General features: G+C 39.1%; 1 protein-coding gene across 1 annotated transcript; it reads right to left on the bottom strand.

The window, feature by feature from the left end:
• Positions 1-3,278: 3,278 nt before the first annotated feature.
• LOC123253123 (sodium-dependent phosphate transport protein 2B-like) lies at positions 3,279-21,703 on the bottom strand. The gene is made up of 12 exons (XM_044682411.1): positions 21,592-21,703; positions 21,340-21,483; positions 18,808-18,936; positions 13,750-13,893; positions 12,925-13,036; positions 10,527-10,722; positions 9,731-9,826; positions 8,698-8,818; positions 7,428-7,595; positions 6,370-6,486; positions 6,121-6,245; positions 3,279-3,836 (listed from the first exon to the last, which is right to left on the bottom strand). Exons 1-12 carry the CDS (start codon positions 21,701-21,703, stop codon positions 3,279-3,281), a joined length of 2,022 nt encoding a protein of 673 aa, XP_044538346.1.
• Between the last annotated feature and the right edge of the window lie 735 nt (positions 21,704-22,438).

The following is a 22,438-nucleotide window of genomic DNA, read 5'->3' on the forward strand; positions in this document are numbered from 1 at the left end:
CCTGTGTTCAAATCTGGTCTCAGACACTTCCCAGCTGTGTGACTCTGGGCAAGTCACTTGACCCCCATTGCCTACCCTTACCACTCTTCTGCCTTGGAGCCAATACACAGTATTGACTCTAAGATGGAAGGTAAGGGTTTAAAAAAAGCCAAATAGTTTCTGTCCTTCCTCCCAGGTCTTCAAATTAGTTTTTCAAGTTTTTCCAAGCCTAAGACATTCCTAAGTTCTCGTAGTGTTCTAAACCTTAGACATTCCCCTCAACTCTTTGAAAGCTTCCTTTTGTCCACTGTTCTGTGTGCCTTTTAAGATCTCTTTGTCCATTTGATGTCTCTTGAAATTACAAATTCCTCAAGGGCAAGTATTTGCCTGTTTATTTTTGAAAAGTATAAAAAAAAATAAACAAAACTAATGCAGTTGAGATTTCAAGGGGGCAAAGGCTTTATAGCAAGTGACTTTGACAAAAGCTTCATTTTTCAGATACATATGAAACTGAATCAAATTTATAAAAATACAAGTCATTCTCCAATTGATAAATTATTAAAAGATACAGGCAGTTCTCAGATAAAAAAAAAATTAAAGCTACCCAAAGTCAAATAATGCCAAATCACTTTTGCCTAGAGGTCAATTAAAATAATTCTGAGAGGGGGCAGCTGGGTAGCTCAGTGGATTGAGAGCCAGGCCTAGAGACAGGAGGTCCTAGGTTCAAATCCAGCCTCAGACACTTCCCAGCTGTGTGACCCTGGGCAAGTCACTTGACCCCCATTGCCTACCCTTGCCAATCTTCCACCTATAAGTCAATACACAGAAGTTAAGGGTTTAAAATAAAAAAAAAAAATAAATAATTCTGAGATACTGACCCATATTTATCAGATTAGCTAATATGACAGAAAAAGAAAGTGATAAATGCGGGAAGGGATGTGGGGAAATTAAGACACTAATACATTGTAGGTGGAGTTGTGAAGTGATCCAATCATTCTAGAGAACAATTTGGAACTATGCCCAGAGGGTTCTAAAATTGTGTACATCCTTTGATCTAGCAATACTACTAGATCTGTATCCTAAAAAGATCAAAGAAAGAGGAAAGATCTATTTGTACAAAAACAGTTATAGCAGCTCTTTTTGTGGTGGCAAACTAAGGAGATGTCCATCAGTTGGGAAATGGCTAAACAAGTTGTGGCATATGATTGCAATGGAATACTATTATGCTATAAAAATTGAGAAAAAGATGATTTCAGAAAAATTTGGGAAGATGTAAAAGAATGAATGTGAAGTGAACAGAACCAGAATATTGTACACAATAACATTAATATTGTACAATGAATGATTTTAAGTATTATCAACAATGCAGTGATCTAAGAAACACCAAAGGACTCATGATGAAAAATGCTCTCCACCACCAGAGAAGGAATTGATGAAGTCTGAATGCAGAGTGAAACATTCCGTTTTTCACTTTATCTCATTCATGATTTTTCTTGTGTAAGTGATATGTGTCTTCTTACTCACGACAAATATAGAAATGTGAATTGCATAGCACACCTACATCAAATTGATTGCCATCTCCAGGAGGGAATATAGGAGGGAGGGAGAGGACATGGATTTCAAAATGTTGGAAAACAAGTGGTAAACATTGTTTCCACCTTTAATTGAGGGAAAAAACAAAATATTACAGGAGGGGAGAAAAGTATCTTGTACCCCCTAGAAGCACAAATTCAGATTGCCAGAAAACTTCATTCTCAAATCCCAAATGAACACTGAAGAAATAAGATGTGTAAAAGGAAAATACACTTACAAGAAAGACAGCTTCCTTCCCACTTTTTATTCACATAGTCTAGAATCTAAGTTCAAATATCAAGGGAAACCTGAGAAAAAGGTGAACTCTGGTAGGAGTAGCCATATCTGCCAACCCAGATCTGCTGGGTTTTCATTACACCCCAGGCCTTGGCTGCCTCGAGCCCATCTGTCAGACCTCACCTCTTTTTTGAAGTCAGTCATGCATTGATTGTCAAGATACTGACTAATAAGATGGCATCTCTAGGCTTTCCAGCTTGGGCTGATGGGGGCTCTCTTTTAACTGGGAAATTATCCATTGGAAAGGAAATAACACCTATGACAATTATGGATTCACACTTCCAGATTTAGGTACTTGGAATAAGAAAAAAGGATATACTTATTCTCAACTAGCTTAAGAAAAAAAAAAGGTAGATAGATGGTGGAGGGACAGAGATGGCCTGCAGTCAGGAAAACTCATCTTCCTGAGTTCAAATCTGGCCTCAGACACTAGCTTTGTGACTTTTGAGTGAGTCACTTAACTCAGTTTGTCTCAGTTCCTCATTTATAAAATGAGCTAGGAAATGAAATGGCGACTCTAGTATCTTTGCCAATAAAATCCTATGTCATGAAGAATCAGACACAATGATCAACAAGAAGCTTAAGAAAGGTTCTTGCAAGGTAATGGGCTAATATTCTTAATCAGATTCTAAGCAGGATATCTGACGTGACACTTATTTTTGCTAATTGGGGAAGGGGGGGGAAAGAAGGGCTCATGAGAACAAGAAGCATCTTGAAGAGTTTTTTAAGGATTTGAAGAAAATGTTAGAGTAAATCAAAGGGATCCATTCCATAGTCTTCAAAATGCATCCTTTTGGGGTTTTAAATATTGTTTCCACTTTTCCAAAATTACAGAAAATCACACTAAGTAGACCAATCACACAAAAAAGCCAGCTGAGAGCAAACAAAATGTAATGGGAACCAAAAAAAAAAAATGGGGACCAATGAGATGCTTAACTTTTGTAGTTAGAGTGAAATGGGGACCAAACTAAACAAACATTCTTGCATACATTGACCTCAGATACAGATATTTCATATAGGATGACTTTCTTTTTCCCAACAAATCATATAGGTTATTTACAATGAAAAATCAATGCAATTCAGGGGCTATACATATAGAAAATATCATCTGCCTAGGAAGAGCTATATACATACAGAAAGCCAGAGTAAAGGTCTATTTGACCCCAAATGGAGTGATGGGATTTCAGGAATGGGTTAGTTGCTGTTCTTGAACATATATTCCAATTTCCTAAATGTTTGTTGGAGCTAGAATATTGTTTGGTATAGCCTCATTGGGAGGAATGAGGTGGGAGTATGGGAAATTGTTTTAGAGGGAAGAGATGGATGTGGGTAGTAGAAAGGCAAGTGAAGATCATTTTCTCTTAAGAGGGAGGTCCATTAAAAACAAAGAAGGGGTTTCCTTATGCCACTTGGTCTTCTGGGTCCTTTTCCTATGCCTTGACCCCAGGCTGGGACTCATCAATTTTAAGTTCAATTACTTCAAGCTCAGAGACCTTGATGGAAATCTCCTTGGCCTCTTCAAGTTTGATGCACTTATCATAGTGGCTACTCGGGGGGCATCTACACAGCAGGCGGCACAGCCAGCAGCAATAACATCGCTGACAACAGTTATCAATAAGGAGAGACACCAGCCCATCCCAGGGCTTCAGGGATCGCATCCACAGGGGCAAGAATTCCCAGTTTTGCAGCTTCTTAGGGAGAACTTGAGAGCAATGGGCTTGCAGGACCCTGATGATCAAGACCAAAAGCAATAGAAATAATACGGGTGCCCCTGCACCCACCAACACAGGCCACCCTGCCAGGGAGAGGCCAAACACTGCCAGTGGAGTCAAGACAAAGCAGAAGAGCAGGTAGATGATGGCAAACCAGCGGTAGGTGGCTGTGATATCCCCGAGGCCTCTGGCAAGGTGGATCGGCAGGCGTGTGAATGGGACTGGGTACCACAGAAGGACTCCGGAGATGTTGAAGAAGAAATGGCACAGGGCAATCTGAAATCAAAAGGATTAAAAACAAGATGAAAAAAACAACTAGCACAGGCTGGGAGTCAGTTGTGGGAGGGAGAGAAAATGAGGAAAGAAGTGTGGAGAAGGGAAGGGAAAGATCAAGGATTTCACAGGAACCTATTATAACAAAACTTTTCATCACAGGTTCATAAATTTAAGAGCCTAACTTGCCAGATCTATCATTAGGATTTTTTATAACAAGAGAGAAAGATTTAGTGAGAAGAGAGAAGCTATGGACAGTTATATCCAAAGAAGGGGGAGGGGGGATAGGAAGAGAGGGTTTTTAGCTATTTTCTTAATGCATAGGAAAGAACAGAAGACTTTCTAAAGGAAAGATAGACAAATAGACAACTCTAGAACTAGTATATAGAATGTATGATTTATATTAAAAGAAACCAAGATGCATCTATATTTATATTTCTGGTATTTGCCAAGTTCAGAAAAATAAAAATGAATTTATTTTAAAAATAATGACTTAAAGAGCCAGGAGGGACACCAACAGGTATCTAAGTCCACTCCCTTTCAGTTTTCCAAGAATTCAGAGCAGCAGGAGATGTCTAGGAGGTGGACATATGTTACGAATGACCTAGTGGGCACTGGACCTGGAGTCAGGAAGACTGGGATTAAAACCTGCCTTCTCAGTTTGGATAGATGGATTATTATGAACATCAAATGAGATCATTAGGGAAAATGTTTTGGAATCCTTAATGGGCATTAATGCACATTATAGAAAAGGACAGGTTGGTGATGCTTTTAACCTTTTCCAGGCTGACTTGCCTCACTAGATTCCTGTCTTCTCTTCCTCCCCTTCTCTCCACAGCAAAGGGAGACAATGAGTTCTATAAATCAGATTACTAATTATTAGGACGTAATGGAAAGAACAATGCTGTCTAAAGACCGAGCTACAATGAATTTCACAGAGCATTTATTAAATGCTTCCTCTATGCAAGGCATTATGCTAGAATATAGGGCTAGATGAAGGGGAAAAGTCCCTGCTCCCAAAGGAGCTGACATTCTGCTCCTCTGAATTATGGTTATGTCACTTAAAATCTATTCTGACTTTGCCATTCAGCAAAACACTTTTACTCTACAAAAGGATGAGTAAAGGATCTCAAAGACCCCTTCCAACTCTAAATCCTATAAAAATTAGTCTATTTTCAAATGGGGATGCAGGAATGAGCTAAATGCAGTGGATGGCTTGATTTCTAGCTTACAAACAAAACAAAGTTGATATTTAAAGCTGTTTTTGCCAAGTTCCAAAACAGTGACTTCAGAAACAATTTAGTTAATTAAAAATATTGTTCCAAATGAAATTAAGTGCCAGTGAGCTAAAGGGCAATGAAATTAGTTTTAAAAATTATTATATTCTAGAACCAATGAGACTTGTATTATAATTATTTCCAAAATCAGTTTTGGAATTCATTGTTTTGCAAAATTAATTTCATTGGTTTATCATGCTTTGAATCAAACTCTACTACACCTCAGCCTGCCTCCCACACTCTTTTGTCACCTATCTCCTACCCAGGCATTACCTGGCCTGCCCATAGACCAGCAGGTATAATTGGCCTCCTTTGCCAGGGAGAGAAGGGGGAAAAGAGAAGACAGGAGAATACTGAAGCAATAGTCATACTGGAGAAGATGAAGGGCAACATCATGCTGCACTTGTCTAGGCTGCAAATCTCTTGCTTCCTTTTTGCCTTCCATGTGATCACTCTCTTGAGCCCTTTTATAATACCTCTTGAATTCTTTCCCTAGTTTCCCTTCTTATTGACACCATTAGATCTTCAGTTTGTCACCAGGACTTATAGTATGGTAGGAATGAAACCAACACTCATCTCTCTCTCTTTTCTAAACACAAAACATTGATCTAGACCCATCACCTACCAAGGAACAGAGCTGGGACTCAGTCAGGTCTTCTGATAGCAAAGTCAGAAGTTCTTCTTACCCTATCAGCTTTTTCTGACTGATCAAGGAAGGAGATGAGGAGTTTAAACAATTCCTCATCTGAATTTATTTATTACAGACACAAGCTGGAGATATCAGGTCACCTTAAGGGAGTTCAGCTTCTGAGAACAAGAGGTAGGGCAGTTTTCTAGTCTACAGGTCCCCAGTCTGATGGAGGGGTGACCTCAGGAGTAATAAATGTCCCCTTGTGATAGGAAGCATCTGATAAAGAAACCAGGGTGTGATTTGAAGGAGGATTTAGTAGTAGGTTAAGAACAGAGGGTTTAATTGTAAGAGGTAATAAGTCACAATTGTGCATCCTGACCTGGAGTGAATTTTGTAAGGTATTTCCAGGACTAGCTAATGCAGCCAAGATGGCAGTGGTGGTGGTGCCGATGTTGGAGCCCAACGTTAAAGGGTAAGCTCTCTCGAGGCTGATCACACCGATGCCTGAGGGGAGAAAAAAAGACATTGGATTCCTTTCTGGGTGAGAATGATCATAGATGGCAGGACCAAATGTAAAAATGGAGACATGTACATGTAAAAAGGGAAACAGAGGAAAGGGAAGACTTACCAACCAGTGGAGTGATTGCAGAAGTGAACACAGAGCTACTCTGCACAATAAAGGTCATCCCAGCTCCAACAAGAATGGCAAGGTAGCCTGCCAGCCAGGTAAACGGGAAGGGGAAATCTGAGAAACAGGAAGAAAGAGGCACCATTTCTAGAACTGTCTTGATCAACAAACATTTCCTCTCTGATACAACTGAGCAATCCAAAAACAGTTCTTTTATTAAAAACATCCCAAAACCTGGAGCAATGACAAGTAATCCGTAAGGAGTTTCCTTGGTGGGAGGGGTCTTGAGTTCCCCCAAAACATCTCAAAAACCTACTTTAATTCTCTTCTTTGCTGAAATGAAATCATATTTGTAAAAAGTGCTGAGTGCAGCAACTAGCACATAGTATACATTCTAAATATGCATTATTTCATTTCTTCATGATGACAAGAGTTGGGTTGCTGATCAACATACACTACATCAGATCTGTATCTCAGTTTCTTTTCTTATAACAGTTGAAGTGTGAGTGGGAAGGGGAGTAGGAGTAAGTTCCACCCTCCCAAGTTCCATCAGTATTCTAGTTCACAACAAGCCAGCTGAGGAAGGAATGAATTGAATCAACTGCTGGAGACTACTTGGCATTGGGATTTAAATTTTATGAAGGTCTTACTATGTGCCATGCACATGGCTCTGCACATTAAAAATATCTCATATGATCATTAGAACAGCCTTGGGAGGTAGATGCTATCCTCATTTTACAGCTGAGGAATCTGAGGTAGACAGAGGTAAAATCTCCTGGTATGGTTCCTTTTCACTCAGGGAACAACACAGGGAGCATTCTGTTGGGCTCAAGAATATTCCCAAGGCAATAATGCAAATTCAAAATAAAACGGACAATATGGGTTTCCAGGATTATTGATTTGAAAGGAAAGAACAAATGGGGAGACCAGCATCATCTGGAATGCTTGACTTCAGGCAGATGGGGCCCTCAGTGAGCACAATGGGAGGAGAGTTAGCAGGTGTCTTTTTTCCTAAGGGTTCTGCCCACAGAAAGACCCAGAGATGGTGAAATGACTACCTGTGTTGATGGTCTTCTTAATCACTGCAGCAACTTGTCCCTTGAGCAGAGAGTTCAGGATCTTAACAATTAAAATCAAACAAGTGCACAGGACCAGCAAGGAGAGGGCAAGAAGGATGAGTCCAATGCTCAGATCCGAGAGATTAATGTCCACAAAGGTATGTTTGCCTGTAGGAAACAGAGGAACCACTTCTCATTTTTCTTTTCCTCCTCCTCACCACCTAACCTAAGTACATCGTGTTATATACAGCATCAAGGCTTGTATAAAATGATTCTAGTACATCAAAGGTTTATACATTCAAAAAAACTCCCAAGGTATTTAAGTTAAATCCAACTGGGACTCTGCTTTAGAATACAGGTCTCCAATCTTTTTGTAAGAAGCCATTTTTGATTCCTCAAAAATTTTTAAACAGGAGTGTGTGTATTTGTGTGTGTGTGTGTCTGTGTGTCTGTCTGTGTGTGTCTGTGTTTGTCTGTCCATATGTATCTGTCTATATGTCTCAGTGTCTGTGTCAGGAATGGAGAAAGGTCACTGACAGTTAAATCCCTGCACACTGATTATAACATAGCAAAAAGAGCACTGGATTTGAATAGAGAATTCCTGGGTTGGAATTCTGCTCATTGCTTTTTCTGTGACAGTGGGTGGGTTCCTTCTATCTGGATATTGGGTTTCCTGCTTTGTAGACAGACGTTTGGACCAAATGACACCAAGGGATCCTTCCTGCTCCAACATCCTATGATATTTGCCCAATAGATGGCATTTTCCCCTTCCCAGGAATAGACAACCTCCCTGGGAGATAGATGCTATTATTATCCCCATTTTACATAAGGAAACTGAGGCAGGTAGGCTGTTAAATGACTTGCTCATGGTCACTCAGATAGTCTCAGAGGCTGGATTTAGACCAGGTCCTCCTGTCTCTAGGTCTAGAGGACCATCTAAGACATTATTAGAATTCAAATTTGGATCTCAATTCCTAAATTGTTTACTGGTAGTAAAGTATAGACATGTAGAAAGGTAGAGGTAGGTAGTAACTCTCTGAAGCCACTATAGAATATTTTTCTATTCAATCCTAGGTAGTACAGAACCACAGTAACTCTCTGAAACTGAATGTGGACCACATCTTTCTGACTCTGCATCCAGAGCTCTAGTCACTACATCATGATGAGGAGGACATTGTTAGAACTGATGGAACCATGTTTGAGAATTGGGTAAACAATTCCTCTTTGACTGCCATCACTCAGCAGACTTTCCAGCACATTTCCTACTCACATTTTTCAATGTTCTCTTCATAGGTTGTGTTCATGAGGGTCCAAGTCATGTTCCCTTCAGTCCAGCAGAGAGTGGGAGAAGTACAATTTTCTGGTGAGGGAACGGTAACGTTGCTTAAAGTCTGGAGGATGGCACACAGAAAAAGACTGTTATTGATAGGGATATGATTGGGGATGTAGACTCTAAACGATCACTCTATTGCAAATATTAATAATATGGAAAAAGGTCTTGAACAAGGATACATGTAAAATCCAGTGGAATTGCTCATTGATTATGGGAAGAGGGTGGGAAGAGGGCAGGGAAAGAATATGAATCATGGAATCATGGAAAAATATCCCTAATTAATTAATTAATTAAACTTTTATAAAAGGGAAAAAAGAAAAAGACCGTTACTAAGAATGACAGCATGTGGGGGCAGCTGGGTAGCTCAGTGGATCGAGAGTCAGGCCTAGAGACGGGAGGTCCTAGGTTCAAATACGGCCTCAGACACTTCCCAGCTGTGTGACCCTGGGCAAGTCACTTGACCCCCATTGCCCACCCTTACCACTCTTCCATCTATAAGCCAATACACAGAAATTAAGGGTTTAAAAAAAAAAAGAATGATAGCATGTGAAGATGTAATTCCCAGCCCTGAAGACATGACTATCACTGATCACCGAATCCCCTCTTTCCCCTTCTTCTCTAACTCACCCTCCCTATAATCCCCAGAGAAGATCTCCACCCTTCTTGCATGGACTATGAAGCACTTGCTGAAAGAACAGAAAGCTACCTACAGAATTATTTGGTTCATTTCTGAAGGCCAGCTGAGCTACACTCAAAAGCAGACTTAAGGAAGTTAATTGCTTTATCCCTATCTGGAGAAGTCTAAATTTTGCCCCATTGTCTGAGCTATATAAATAAGACCTGGCTCTGTCCTCAGACACTGAATTTATAATATAGGAAACCCACAATACTTGCAGTCCTTCACCATCACAGGAGAAAGAGATTTCTTGCTCTCCTGTCAATGCCCTTGGAATCATTTTCTGATACTCACCACATTTTTAAAACTTTTACACCAAGTTTTAATCAGGCTCTTGTTTCTCGCAGCTTCATTTCCTGTAGCAATTTCGTTTATGACTTTTTTATCCAGCTGAGGAAAGTAACAGACATGAGGAAAAGAGTTAGCCTATTCCTCAGCTATGATTTGTAAGTAAAAGGTTAAATAGTTACTGTCCTAAGGGTTTCCAATGTACAGAAGAGAAAATCGGGTTGTGTAGGAAGTGGAAACACAGACCGGTCTTGTTTCCAAAGGATTACAGTGAACATATGCAGCTTTGCCTCCTCTTATTGTCTAGGATGAGGCCAGATAAACCCTTTCCCCCTGTTCCAGGGAGTCCAGTATATCCAGCTCCTTGAGACCAATGAATGTGTCTCTTTTTTGTCTTTGGATCCCTCAGTTCTTGGGCCATGGTTGGGGTTTGAGTATTGTTTGAGTTGTGAGTATCCTTTGGAAAAGAGCTTTCCCTTTTTCTTGATTTGAAGGATGATACCATCATGTCCACATCATCCAAACCAAAAAAAAAGCCATCAGGTACAGAATGGTAGAATGGTTGAGTCTCTCGTTGGCCATAGTGGTCGTGAGGAATAAAACTCTACCAATGCAGTGCTTGAACCAACCCATTGCTTGCTCCTTAGCTCCACTATGCTTAGCAATGAAAAGAGGCAATCACAAAAACTATGCTAACTCTACCAGGTTAGGAGAGGAGATTTTTAGCTGCCTTTCCAAGTGAACTAAATTTCAACACTGGAGCTATTTCATCTTCTTAATGACTCGAACTTTTGATGCCCACCTGGATGATGAGTTTTGTGAAGGGATCCGTGATGACTTTCAGGAGTTCAGGGGCATCATCTCCACTCTTGAGATTAAAGGATTTCACTATAACATTGGTGAGGTGGTAAAGGTAGCCCGTGATCACCTCCAGAGGCAGCAGCACAAGCACTGACAACCAGTTAAAAAAATCATGTACAGTAGCTCCTGCAAGAGCCCTAAAGGAAGGAGAAAACACAAAATATTTAATGTTACAGTTTTTCCTTGTCACTCTCATGCTTACTGTGTGCAGATTGAAAAAATATGGCAAGAACACCATGAGTAGTAAGACAAGCTTGAAAGTTAGGAAGACCTGGGTTCAAGTCTCAGTTCTAGTAATAGTACCATGAACAAGTCACTTAATACCTTCAGTGACCTAAGCTACCACTAGACTTGCCAAGCAGCATCAACACTGAGACTGGAATCCCCACTTGCAGTTTCCCAGCACCATGGAAACCACAGATCCAGGTGTCCCTCAGAATTGGATAGAGCACATGGGCTAAAAGACATCACATATTGTCAGAATGCTACCTGAGCAGCCATGGTGGCAAGGTGGATAGAGCACTGAATCTGGAATCAGAAATATCTGAGTTGAAATCCAATCTCAGAAGTTTACAAATTTTGTGAGCCTGGGCAAATTGCATAACTTGTCTGACTCGGTTCCCTCATCTAGAAAAGAAAGACAACAAAAGTCCCTACTGCCTAGGGTTGCTGTGAGGATTAAAAGAGGCAATACTGAAAAAAATGCTTTGCAAATTGTAAGTCTCTACATAAAAACTAACTATTATTATATAACATTACACATAATATTATACATCTATTACAGAGAGATAGCTAGGTGACATCATGCATAAAATGCTGAGCCTGGAGTCAGGAAGACCTGACTTCAAATCTAGCCTTAGACAATTAGTAGCTGTGAGAGCATGAACACACAACCCATGCCTGCCTCAGTTTCCTCAGCTATAAAAAATGGGAGAAATAGCATCTATCTCACAGGGTTGTTGTGAAGATCAAAGGAGATAACATTTGTAAAATGAATAATAGCGCAGAACTTGGTAACTAATAGGTGCTTTAATAAATACTCATTCTATTCTATTATTACCTTAAAACAGTGGAACCATACAAGCAAGGTATCTACTCTAAAGGGGCAAATTATGAAAATGGCTCAATTCCAATTAAAAGTCTCACCCTTGAGAACAACTTAGTTCTAAAGGGATAGACAAAGCAGCTGTTACCATGTTCATTTAAATACTTATTGGAGAAGGTGGTGGAGAAGGTACAGGGACCCCCCTGATCTCTACCAAATTACCCTCCAAACAACTTTGATATAATGCCTCAAAATGAATTCCAGAGGGAAAGAACCCACAACAGGGTGGGGTGAAACAATTTTTCAGGCAAAGACAACTTAGGTCATCAGGAAGGATCTGATGCACCCCAATGGGAGAAGAGCGTGGAGCAGTTTGCCAAGACAAACTCCTAACTCATCAAATCAGCACCAGTCTTGGAATGGCTGAATCAGTAGCAATGGCTTCCAGAGCTCTCAGCCTCACATATTTAGGGGGTCAAACAACTGGTCAGAAGGAGATTATGGGGGTCCCTTGGCTGGCTTTGGGTGTAGACTCTGTCCCACTGCTCATACTCAGATCTAGGTCGAAGCCCCAGATTATAGTTCCAGGTCACAGGTCCAAGGAAAGAAGAATACTAGTACACTCCAGCACTTGGAGTCCCTTTTGGTCATAGTTCCAGAGCAGAAAAAGGTGCTTGGAGTTCCTCACAGAGCAAAACACAGGCGGGGAGAGTATGAGTCATGCCTCCCCTTAGATTATACCACCTTGGAAGAACAGTAAACTTATAGATTCACAGAGCAAGGTCTGAAAGTGGCTATGCATTTTTTTTTCCATAGGACTAGAGATAGTTTTGAATTTTTCTGAAAACTGTCTGTTCAGATCCTCTAACCATTTATCAATTTGGTAATGGTTCTTATTTCTATATATTTGACTCAGTTCTCTATTTGAAAAATGAGTCAGAATTTCCTCCTCAGTGGATTAAAGCAAACAGAGGTTAAGTGATCTACCCAATATCATGAAGCTAGTAAGTGTCTGAGGCTGGATTTGAACTCAGGTTTTCATAACTCCAATAAGGAGGAATTACCTTGTTCCAAAAATAAAATCATTATCAACTTATCATTATGACAGGTTGGGGCACTTGAACTACTCAGCATATATGATTACCCCACAATCTGTACTGTAACAAGGTCCACTGGAAGAGTCGGGGAAGTATTTTTGGAGGTGAGTAAAGATTCTCAACTTTATTAATCAAAGACAGTTACAGAAAAGATGGAGAAAATAGGACTAGGAAACAAGTAAGACAAAACATCCTACCTTCGAAATTCATCCCTGTCTCCAGCCTGCATGAGGGCCACCATTGTATTTGTGACTGAAGTCCCAATATTGGCTCCCATCACAATGGGAATTGCTGCCTTTACTGTCAACACTGTCAAAGGAAAAAAGTCAATGAAGAAAAATTGTGGAAACTCAAAGAAAGTCAAAGGAAGGAAAATCAAACAAGTTAATGAATTGACTTTAAAAAACAAGGATATCTAGTCCAATCATGACCAAGAATAGCAATCCTTTCTACATCTTCAACTGGTCACCTATCTAGCCTTTGCCTGAAGATTTCCTATATGTTGAAGAACTCACTACTGAGACCAGGTACTCAGAAATATAATTAGGGCATAAAATGGGCACGAAATTGAGTGACTGGGCCAGCTAGGTGGTTCAGTGGAGAGAACCAAGTTTGGAGCCAGGAGACTCTAGGTTCAAAGCTGGCCACAGACACTACCAATCTGTGTGACCCTGGGCAAGTCATTTTAACCCCCGTTGCCTAACCCTTACAATTCTTTTGCCTTTAAACTGATAGTATTGATTCAAAAGGCAAGAGTTTTAAGAAAAAAAAATCTAGAGCCTACAGGCAGCAATGTTGGTGATGACTGTGGCAAGTTTTGTCCCAAGATTTGGAGGATGGAAAAGGAAAAAGGTAAAGATTAAAGGACAAGGCATAGTGTGCATCATTATATGATGCTAGAATTTGGAATGAAATTCTTTTTGAATGTATCCAGACTTGCCTGAGTAATGCACAGAGAGAGAGAGAGAGAGAGAGAGAGAGAGAGAGAGAGAGAGAGAGAGAGAAAGAGAAGGTTAACTCACGTGAAGAGGACACCATGCTGACAATGATAGACGAGGACGTGCTGGAACTCTGCACCATGACAGTCACCAACACACCAATCACCAAGCCTGCCACAGGGTTGGTCAACACTGAATCATCACGGAAAATCTCTCCAGCCATTTTTCCTGCAAAGGTAATAAAAATTTTTAAATAACAGATAGACGGCAGTTCATTTGGACTGTTGGATCACAAATCAAAGCTAGGGGACACTGTGTGGAAGGAGGAGTGAAGAAGAGTCAGCTAACTGCAGAGGGAGCAGTATGACTGAATTTGTTTAGCACAGAGCTTGGCACACAGTAAATAATATATAAATGTTTGTTCCATTCCCTCATGTATTTTATTTAATGTATATCCATATGTAGGGTGCTTTATAAGACTTTATAAGACTTTTTTCATGTGTCATCCCAATAGAATTGTAAACTTCCTTCCTGAGGTTATGGATGGATCTTCCATTTCCTTTGTTTGCCTCCATCTTTGCCCCAGAGTTTAGTAATAATAATGGTGACCCATTATTAGTCTGCTGAGTGGAAGCATAAAGGCCAGGCTTTGAACAAAGAAAATGGAGTGGAGTATGAAGTCAAATCGTTCAAATGGCTGAAGTAAAAAAAAATTGGTGGGGGGGGAGAGGGAAAGGGGGCATCTGGGTGGCTCAGTAAATTGAGAGCCAGGCCCAGAGACGGGAAGTCCTGGGTTCAAATCTAGCCTTAGACACTTCCTACCTGTGTGAACCTGGGCAAGTCACTTCACCCCCGTTGCCTAGCTCTTACTGCTCTTCTGCCTTAAAATCAATATCCAGTATTGATTCTAAGACAGAAGGTAATGGTTCTAAAAAGTAAAAAATTAAAACAATGGCTATATATCCACTGTTCCAATTAAAGTCAACAATGTGGAAAACATTCTGGGCCAGGATGAAGATTTAACACCCCAAAAAAACCACTCAAACCAACCCCAGGGTCTCTGTCTTCAAGAACACATTGTTTGGAAATACAACTCTAAGAATTTGTGGAAAAAATATAGAGAAGAATGGGATGAGGAAAGTCCAAAAGGAAGGACTATTTATTTGGACCAAACAACACTAATTCTCCTCTTCCCTTTAGTCTGACCTATTTCACTTTTCCCACAGACACCCAGTCCTGCTGCCAGTATAGCAGGAAATGCATTTTACACAGATTCTAGTCTCTGAAACTAGAGATGATACTTCAGAGGTCACCCTCACTCCAAAACCTCAAGCTGATGGCCTCAATTCCCTATCATCAAGTCTTTTCACAAAGATTTTTGAAACCTAATCCCTAAACTATTTTACTTCCAGAGACTAGAGTTGAAGTAAGGTTGTTGGTGGGTAAGGAAGGGAGGGGAAGGGTCAGGGATTTGTTGGGGAGGAGAGATGGGGGCAAAAGTATGAATCAAGAAGCATCCATGTTAACATACCTCTGGAATAAGGTAATTATTAAGAATTATTTTACCCAACTATATGGCAATAAATATGACAATCTAAGTAAAATGGGTGAATATCTACAAAAATACAAATTGCCTAGATTAATAAAAGAGAAAATAGAATACTTAAACAATCCAATCTCAAAAAAAAAAAAAAGAAATTGAACAAGCCATCAAAGAACTCCCTAAGAAAAAATCTCCAGGGCCAGATGGATTCACAAGTGAATTCTATCAAACATTTAAAGAACAACTAATTCCAATACTATACAAACTATTTGACAAAATAAGCAAAGGATTTCTACCAAATTCCTTTTATGACACAAATATGATACTGATTGCAAAGCTAGGCAGACCAAAAACAGAGAAAGAAAACTACAGACCAATCTCTCTAATGAACAAAGATGCAAAAATCTTAAACAGAATACTAGCAAAAAGACTCCAGTAATTTGATCACAAGGATTATTCACTATGACCAGGTGGGATTTACACCAGGAATGTAAGGATGGTTTAATATTAGGAAAAGTTCCCTTGAAGACTATCTCCAGAAAACACTCTCAATGAGACTCAACTTCACAGGACTGACCCAGCCTAAGGATTTCGTGGCTTTTGTGATGGTTTCCTGTTCTTGCCCCTCTTCACAGGGGTCAATCACAGTTTCCAAATTGTCCAGCCCTGTCCAGGGGCAGTGTTTGTGGGATGACTTGTCACCTCTAAAGGTGTTAACTAGGATTCACACATTTCTGAGTTATCACCCAGTTTAGCACATGGGCTGTAAGACTTCCACCTACTTAAAGTTGAGTAGGGGTGTCTCCCTTTTGGAGGTGTAAACTCCTGTAGTAACAAGTTTCCCTTACTTTAGGGTTAAGTATGGGTGTATTTTAGCTTTTGTTGATTAATTCAAAAGAAGGCAAAGGAGAGTTAATCCTGTCCTCACACATCTAGTGAAGTACCAAGTAGGGGTACTTAAGTTATTGTTAACCAAAGTTTTAACTCCAACTAGGCAAAGAGAACAAAGGATTCCCTTTTCACAAATGTAAACTTAATAGAGCAAAGAGAACCAAGAATTTCCTTTCACACCAATAAGACCAGGAGTAAAGTAAGGATGCCCATTATCAACTCTATTATTTAACATTGTACTAGAAACACTAGCAGTAGCTATTAGAGAAGAAAAAGAAATAGAAAGGATTAAAGTAGGCAATGAAGAGCCTAAACTCTCACTCTTTTTTTTAAACCCTTACCTTCTGTTTTGGAGTCAATACTGTGTATTGGCTCCAAGGCAGAAGAGTGGTAAGGGTAGGCAATGGGGGTCAAGTGACTTGCCCAGGGTCACACAGCTGGGACGTGTCTGAGGTCAGATTTGAACCTAGGACCTCCCATCTCTAGGCCTGACTCTCAATCCACTGAGCTACCCAGCTGCCCCCTAAACTCTCACTCTTTACAGATGATATGATGGTCTGCTTAAAGAATCCTAGAGAATCAACTAAAAGGCTAGTGGAAATAATCAACTTTAACAAAGTTGCAGGATACAAAATTAAACCCACATAAATCATTGGCATATCTATATATTTCCAACACAAGTCTGCAGCAGGAGATAGAAAGAGAAACTCCAATTTAAAATCACTCTAGACAATATAAAATATTTAAGAATATCTGCCAAGATAAACACAGGAATTATATGAACACAATTACAAAACACTTTTCACACAATTAAAACTAGATCTAAACAATTGGAAAAACATTAATTGCTCATGGGTAGGACAAGCTAACAAAATAAAAAATGACAATCCTACCCAAATTAATCTACCTATTTAGTGCCATACCCATCAAACTACCAAGAAACTTTTTTATTCAATTAGAAAAAGCTATTAACAAAGTTCATAGGAGTTGGGCTCTTTGGAGGAACAAAACATCAAAAATATCAAGTAAAATAATGAAAAAAAATATGAAGGAAGGTGGCCTAGTAGTACCTGATATTAAATTATACTATAAAGCAGTTGTTGTCAAAACGATATGGTACTGGCTAAGAGACAAAAGAGAGGATCAGTGGAATAGACTTGGGGTAAGTGACATCAGCAAGACTGTTTGACAAAATTTTCTGGGAAAATTAGAAAACAATGTGGCAGAGATTAGGTTTAAATCAACATCTCACACCCTACACCAAGATAAATTCAGAATGGGTAAATCTTAAATATTAAGAAGGAAACTATCAGAGCTATGGGAAAGAAAAGAATTTAAGACCAAGCAAGAGATAGATATTATTACAAAATGTAAAATAAATAATTGATGACATTAAAGTTTTTATACAAACAAAACCAATACAACCAAAATTAGAAGGGAAGCAATAAATTGGGAAAAAATCTTTATAACAAAAACCTCTGACAAAGGTCTAATTACTCAAATTTATAAGGAGTTAAATCAGTTGTGCAAGAGATCAAGCCATTCCCCAATTGATAAATGGGCAAGGGACAGGAATAAACAACTTTCAAATAAAGAAATCAAAACTAGCAGAAGCACATGAAAAAGTGTTCCAAAACTCTTATAATTAGAGGAATGCAAATCAAAACAACTCTGAGGTACCACTTCACACTTAGCAGATTGGCTAACATGACAACAAAGTAAAGTAATAAATGTTGGAGGGGATGTGGCAAAATTGGGACATTAATGCAATTTCTGGTTGAGTTGTGAACTGATCCAACCATTCTGGTGGGTAATTTGGATCTATGCTCAAAGGGCTTTAAAAGACTGCCTGCCCTTTGATCCAGCCATACCATTGCTATGTTTGTACCCCAAAGAGATAATAAGGAAAAATCTTGTACAAAAATATTTATAGCAGCTCTCTTTGTGGTGGCAAAAAAATTGGAAAATGTCCTTCAACTGGGGAATGGCTGAACAAATTGTGGTATCTGTTGGTGATGGAATACTATTGTGCTAAAAGGAATAATAAACTGGAGGAATTCCATGTGAACTGGAAAAATCTCCAGGAATTGATGCAGAGCGAAAGGAGCAGAGTCAGAAGAACTTTATACACAGAGACTGATACACTGTGGCACAATAGAACCTAATAGACTTCTCTACTAGCAGCAATGCAATGACCCAAGACAATTCTGAGGGGCTTATGAGAAAGAAGCTATCCACATTCAGAGGAAGAACTGTGGGAGTAGAAACACAGAAGAAAAACAACTGCTTGATCACATGGTTCAATGGGAATATGATTGGGAATATTGACTCTAAAAGATCACTCTATTGCAAATATTAATATGGAAATAGGTCTTGATCAATGATGCATCATGTAAAACCCAGTGAAATTGCACATAGGCTTTGGGAGGGAGTTGGGAGGGTGGGAGGGAATGAACATGAAACATGTAACCATGGAAAAAATATTCTAAATTAATTAAATTAATTAATTGATTTAAGTATATAGATATATACCTTTAGAATGGATGAAAAGATGAGACCCCCTCAGAGTGTAATATAAAATAAGGAGACTATTTTTGGTTGAGATTGCTTGTTGATTGACTATAGGATGATCTAAAATCAATTTGAAAGCAAAAAAAAAAAAAGCCTCCCACAAACCTTTGACCCTTTCCTGAAATTGCTTTTCCTACCTCCAACCAGCTGGAAGGCGCTGCTCAGCATGTCCAAGGAACAGACAAATAAGTAGAGAAATCCCAGGAGGAGAATCACTTTTAGGATCCCTCGGAAGACAGCAGTTATTTCTTCTGAGGTGTCTCTCTCTGCAAAAACTAAGGGGAAGGGAAGAAGCATTTATTAAACACCTACTATGTGCCATTCTCTGTGCTAAGCACTCTTAAAAATATTATCTTATTTCTTGTGGGCTTGTGCAGGCCCACACACCCCAAGGATTTGGCCTTTTATGCAAGAATCTCCCATCTTTTTCTAGCCACAAGAAAGAAGGCTGGGGTGCTTTGCTTTTGTGATGCATTTGAAACTATATTTTAAGAAGCATGCTATGTACCAAGCATTTTACAAATATTGTCTTCTTGATCATTTGCATGTGTGTATAGTGTGCCCATGTGTGCATACACACACAGAGGATCTGACATTTTATGCAAGAATCTCCCATCTTTCTTTTTCTAGTCAAGAGAAGGTAGGCCAGGGTTGCCAGCTTTTGTGATGCATTAGAATATACATTTTTAAGAAGCAGGTCATTTATTTGAAGTGGTCCCCAAAATATGACCTCCTTAAAAAACATCCATACATACATTTGCAGAGAAGCTTTTTGGCACCAAAGACAATGAGATTGGGAGGGGAAAGAAGAGGGAAGAAGACCAATCAAGGCTGCCTTCTTAGCTGAACCACCAGCTTACTAAACGATGCAGATAATGGTTGCAGCCAAGTCTAGGCTTAGAGATAAAGAACATAATGAAAGATCACATAATATGATCAGGACCCTATAAATGCAGCCTAACATGAAAAGGCAGGGTGACGTAGCAGAGAAAAGGGGGGGCCTTGAAGTCACAAAGATCTTGGTTCAAATCTTGCTCTCACATATACTATGGAAAATGGCTATGACTATGGAAAAATTATTTTTTTTCTCAGTACCCCAGGCAACTCTTTACAATTGTAAGTTATAGATGAATTGCCGATTCGTATCAACAGAAGAGATTGGTATACCTATAAATCAGATTTGAACCAAAAATAAAGAGATTACCTGTTTTAAAATAAGACAACAAAGATAAACTATTGGTTCCTAGTAAGTCTACCTTTTTTACATGGACCACTACAATGCCAAGTCTTCTCCTTCCTATGCTATTTAATTATACCATAGAATAACATGAATGATAGTGTCTATTAAGAACAAAATTATATGGGATTTGGATAAAAGAGGTAGGAAGAATCCATTGGCTCTCATTTGCCATTGTCCAGGGAAGAATGAAAAAGTAGGAAGTGGAAAACTATGAGTTAAGCCAGAATCCTAGACTGAGACAAAAATTGAACTCAAAGACCCCCAGTACCAATCCATACTGAGATACTGTATAATAATGAGAAAGAAATATCCACAAGGTCTTAGCTAAGAATGTCCTCAATCCCTGAAGTGGTGGCAGGAAGACAGACCTAACCACATTGGGGACATCAGAAAAAATGATTCCAAGCAACATTTATATGCAGCACTTTTAAGATTTATACAATGCTTTCTTAGTAAAGTAGGGAGTACATGTATACTATACTAGCATTTCTAAATGTGAAATAGCTTATCCTTATTTTAAAGAAAAAACTGAGACAAATGAGATTAAATGATTTGTCCAAGGTTGCCCAGCTGGCAAGTGTCAAACCAAAGATTCAAACCTGAATTTTTACATACAAATTCAGGTTGAGAAGATAGGTGGCTCAGTGGATAGAGAGCCAGACCTGGACACAGGAGTTCCTAGGTTCAAATCTGGGTTCAGACACTTCCTTAGCTGTGGGACCCTGGGAAAATTGCATAACCCCAATTGTACTGTAGCCTTTACCATTCTTCTGTTTTGGAATACTCAGTATCAATATCTCAGTATCAAATCTAATTGATACTCAGTATCAATTCTAAGACTTAAAAAAAATAGAAATTCAGGACTCTTCACTTTATCACATTACCTAGAAACAAAAAGATGCTGTTCCCTCCCACAAAGAAGAGAAACATACACATACCCCATATTCTCTCTATCTGTCTTTTGTCTCTCTCTCTCTCTCTCTCTCTCTCTCTCTCTCTCTCTCTCTCTCTCTCTCACACACACACACACACACACACACACACACACACACACACACACACACACACACTATATTTAAGAAGGTTCCCAGAAATAAAGTACACTACAGAAGCATCAGCTCATATACCCCCCACTAAATTAGGTGTGCCAAGGGAGCTACCAGAGGGCAATAAGAGGTGCAGTAGATAGGATGACTCATCTTCCTGACTTCATGTAAGTCTTCAGAAACTACTTTTGTGACCCTGGGCAAGTTACTTAAATACCTATTTGCCCTAGCTCCTCGTCTGTAAAGTGGGAACACATTAGAGAAAGAAATATCAAAACACTCCAGTTATCTTTGCCAAGAAAAAACCTGATGTTCGAAAAGTCCAGGAGGTCAAGTAGACTCAGACAGGACTGAATTACTGAACAACAGTGAGCTAACATTACCTGACCACTTGATTCCTGAGTTTTTAATGTTAGGGATATCCAAGGGGCTTTGTTCTTCCCTCAGCTCTTTAAGCTCTTCAGTCAGTGCAATAGTAGAGTAGTGTGGCAGAAGGTCTATCTTGCTTTCAGGGGAAATGGCATTACCTGACAAAGAAAGCAAAGAAAAAAAACAGTGAGGGCCTATTTCTTCAGAGGAAGAAAAGAGATGGTAGGGTCATGCTACTTCAAGAAAAATAGGAAATTAGTACTTACTGATGAGGGATCCTTTATCTTTTCCAGACATAGTAGACTGTTGTGTGGTAGCCTCTTCAATGTACTTATTAGGAACAGAATAGGAGTTTCCCAACTGAGGCCAAGGCACCATGGTCTGTGAATAACGAAAATTTAAAACTTAAACTGTATAATACCAACATGGAACCCAGGAAGATCAGGTACATAACAATAGCACCAACAAAACAAAAACAAATCAGTAACTAATAAAAATTAAAATCTAACTTAAAATTTTTTCTTATAAATATAAAATAATAATAACTTTCCCAATAGCATATCTAGTCTGTTATCATCTCATGTCCTTTCTTTCTGGATTCACTCTTTCTCTCCTGCCCCAACTTTATAACTAAATTATTAATCCCAGTATTAATCTTCCCCCATTTGGATTTCTCTAATCTTTTCCTCATTGACCACTAAATTATAGATATGTCATTCAACTATCCAGACCATCTGTCATAGTCACCAGATCAAGAAATAACAAGTTTCTTCTCAGTAAAGGATCTTCCTTTAATGGTTCTCCATCTCTTTTCAAGATTAACCTTTACTTCAAACTAATCAATTATGTTTATCTCCTTTAATTTCTAGGTTTATTCTCTCATTGTCACATCAGAATGCTTTCAATCTTCTTCCATATTATTTCTGAGACTCCTCTATTACCCTAAAACTGAATAATGTTCATCTATCAAAAGCATGCTTTCCAGCCTTTCAAGACTTCCTAATAATCCACTTTCCTAAATATGAAGAGTCCTTCTACTGATATATCATGACATATAGGGTGCCTCCCCATATATGCTGGAAAATACATGCTATAAGCAGTAAGTTATCTTTG

This window comes from Gracilinanus agilis, chromosome 6 (assembly GCF_016433145.1).
Source record: "Gracilinanus agilis isolate LMUSP501 chromosome 6, AgileGrace, whole genome shotgun sequence".
NCBI classification, from domain to species: Eukaryota; Metazoa; Chordata; class Mammalia; order Didelphimorphia; family Didelphidae; genus Gracilinanus; species Gracilinanus agilis.

Bases quoted from the DNA above. Each gene is read 5' to 3' on its own strand.
- LOC123253123 (XM_044682411.1), bottom strand. From the start codon at position 21,703: ATGGTGCCTTGGCCTCAGTTGGGAAACTCCTATTCTGTTCCTAATAAG. The intron at 10,723-12,924 runs GTAGGATGTTTT...TCCTTCCTTTAG, and splicing joins GACAGGGATGAATTTCGAAG to GGCTCTTGCAGGAGCTACTG. The intron at 9,827-10,526 runs GTGGGCATCAAA...TACTTTCCTCAG, and splicing joins TCACAAAACTCATCATCCAG to CTGGATAAAAAAGTCATAAA.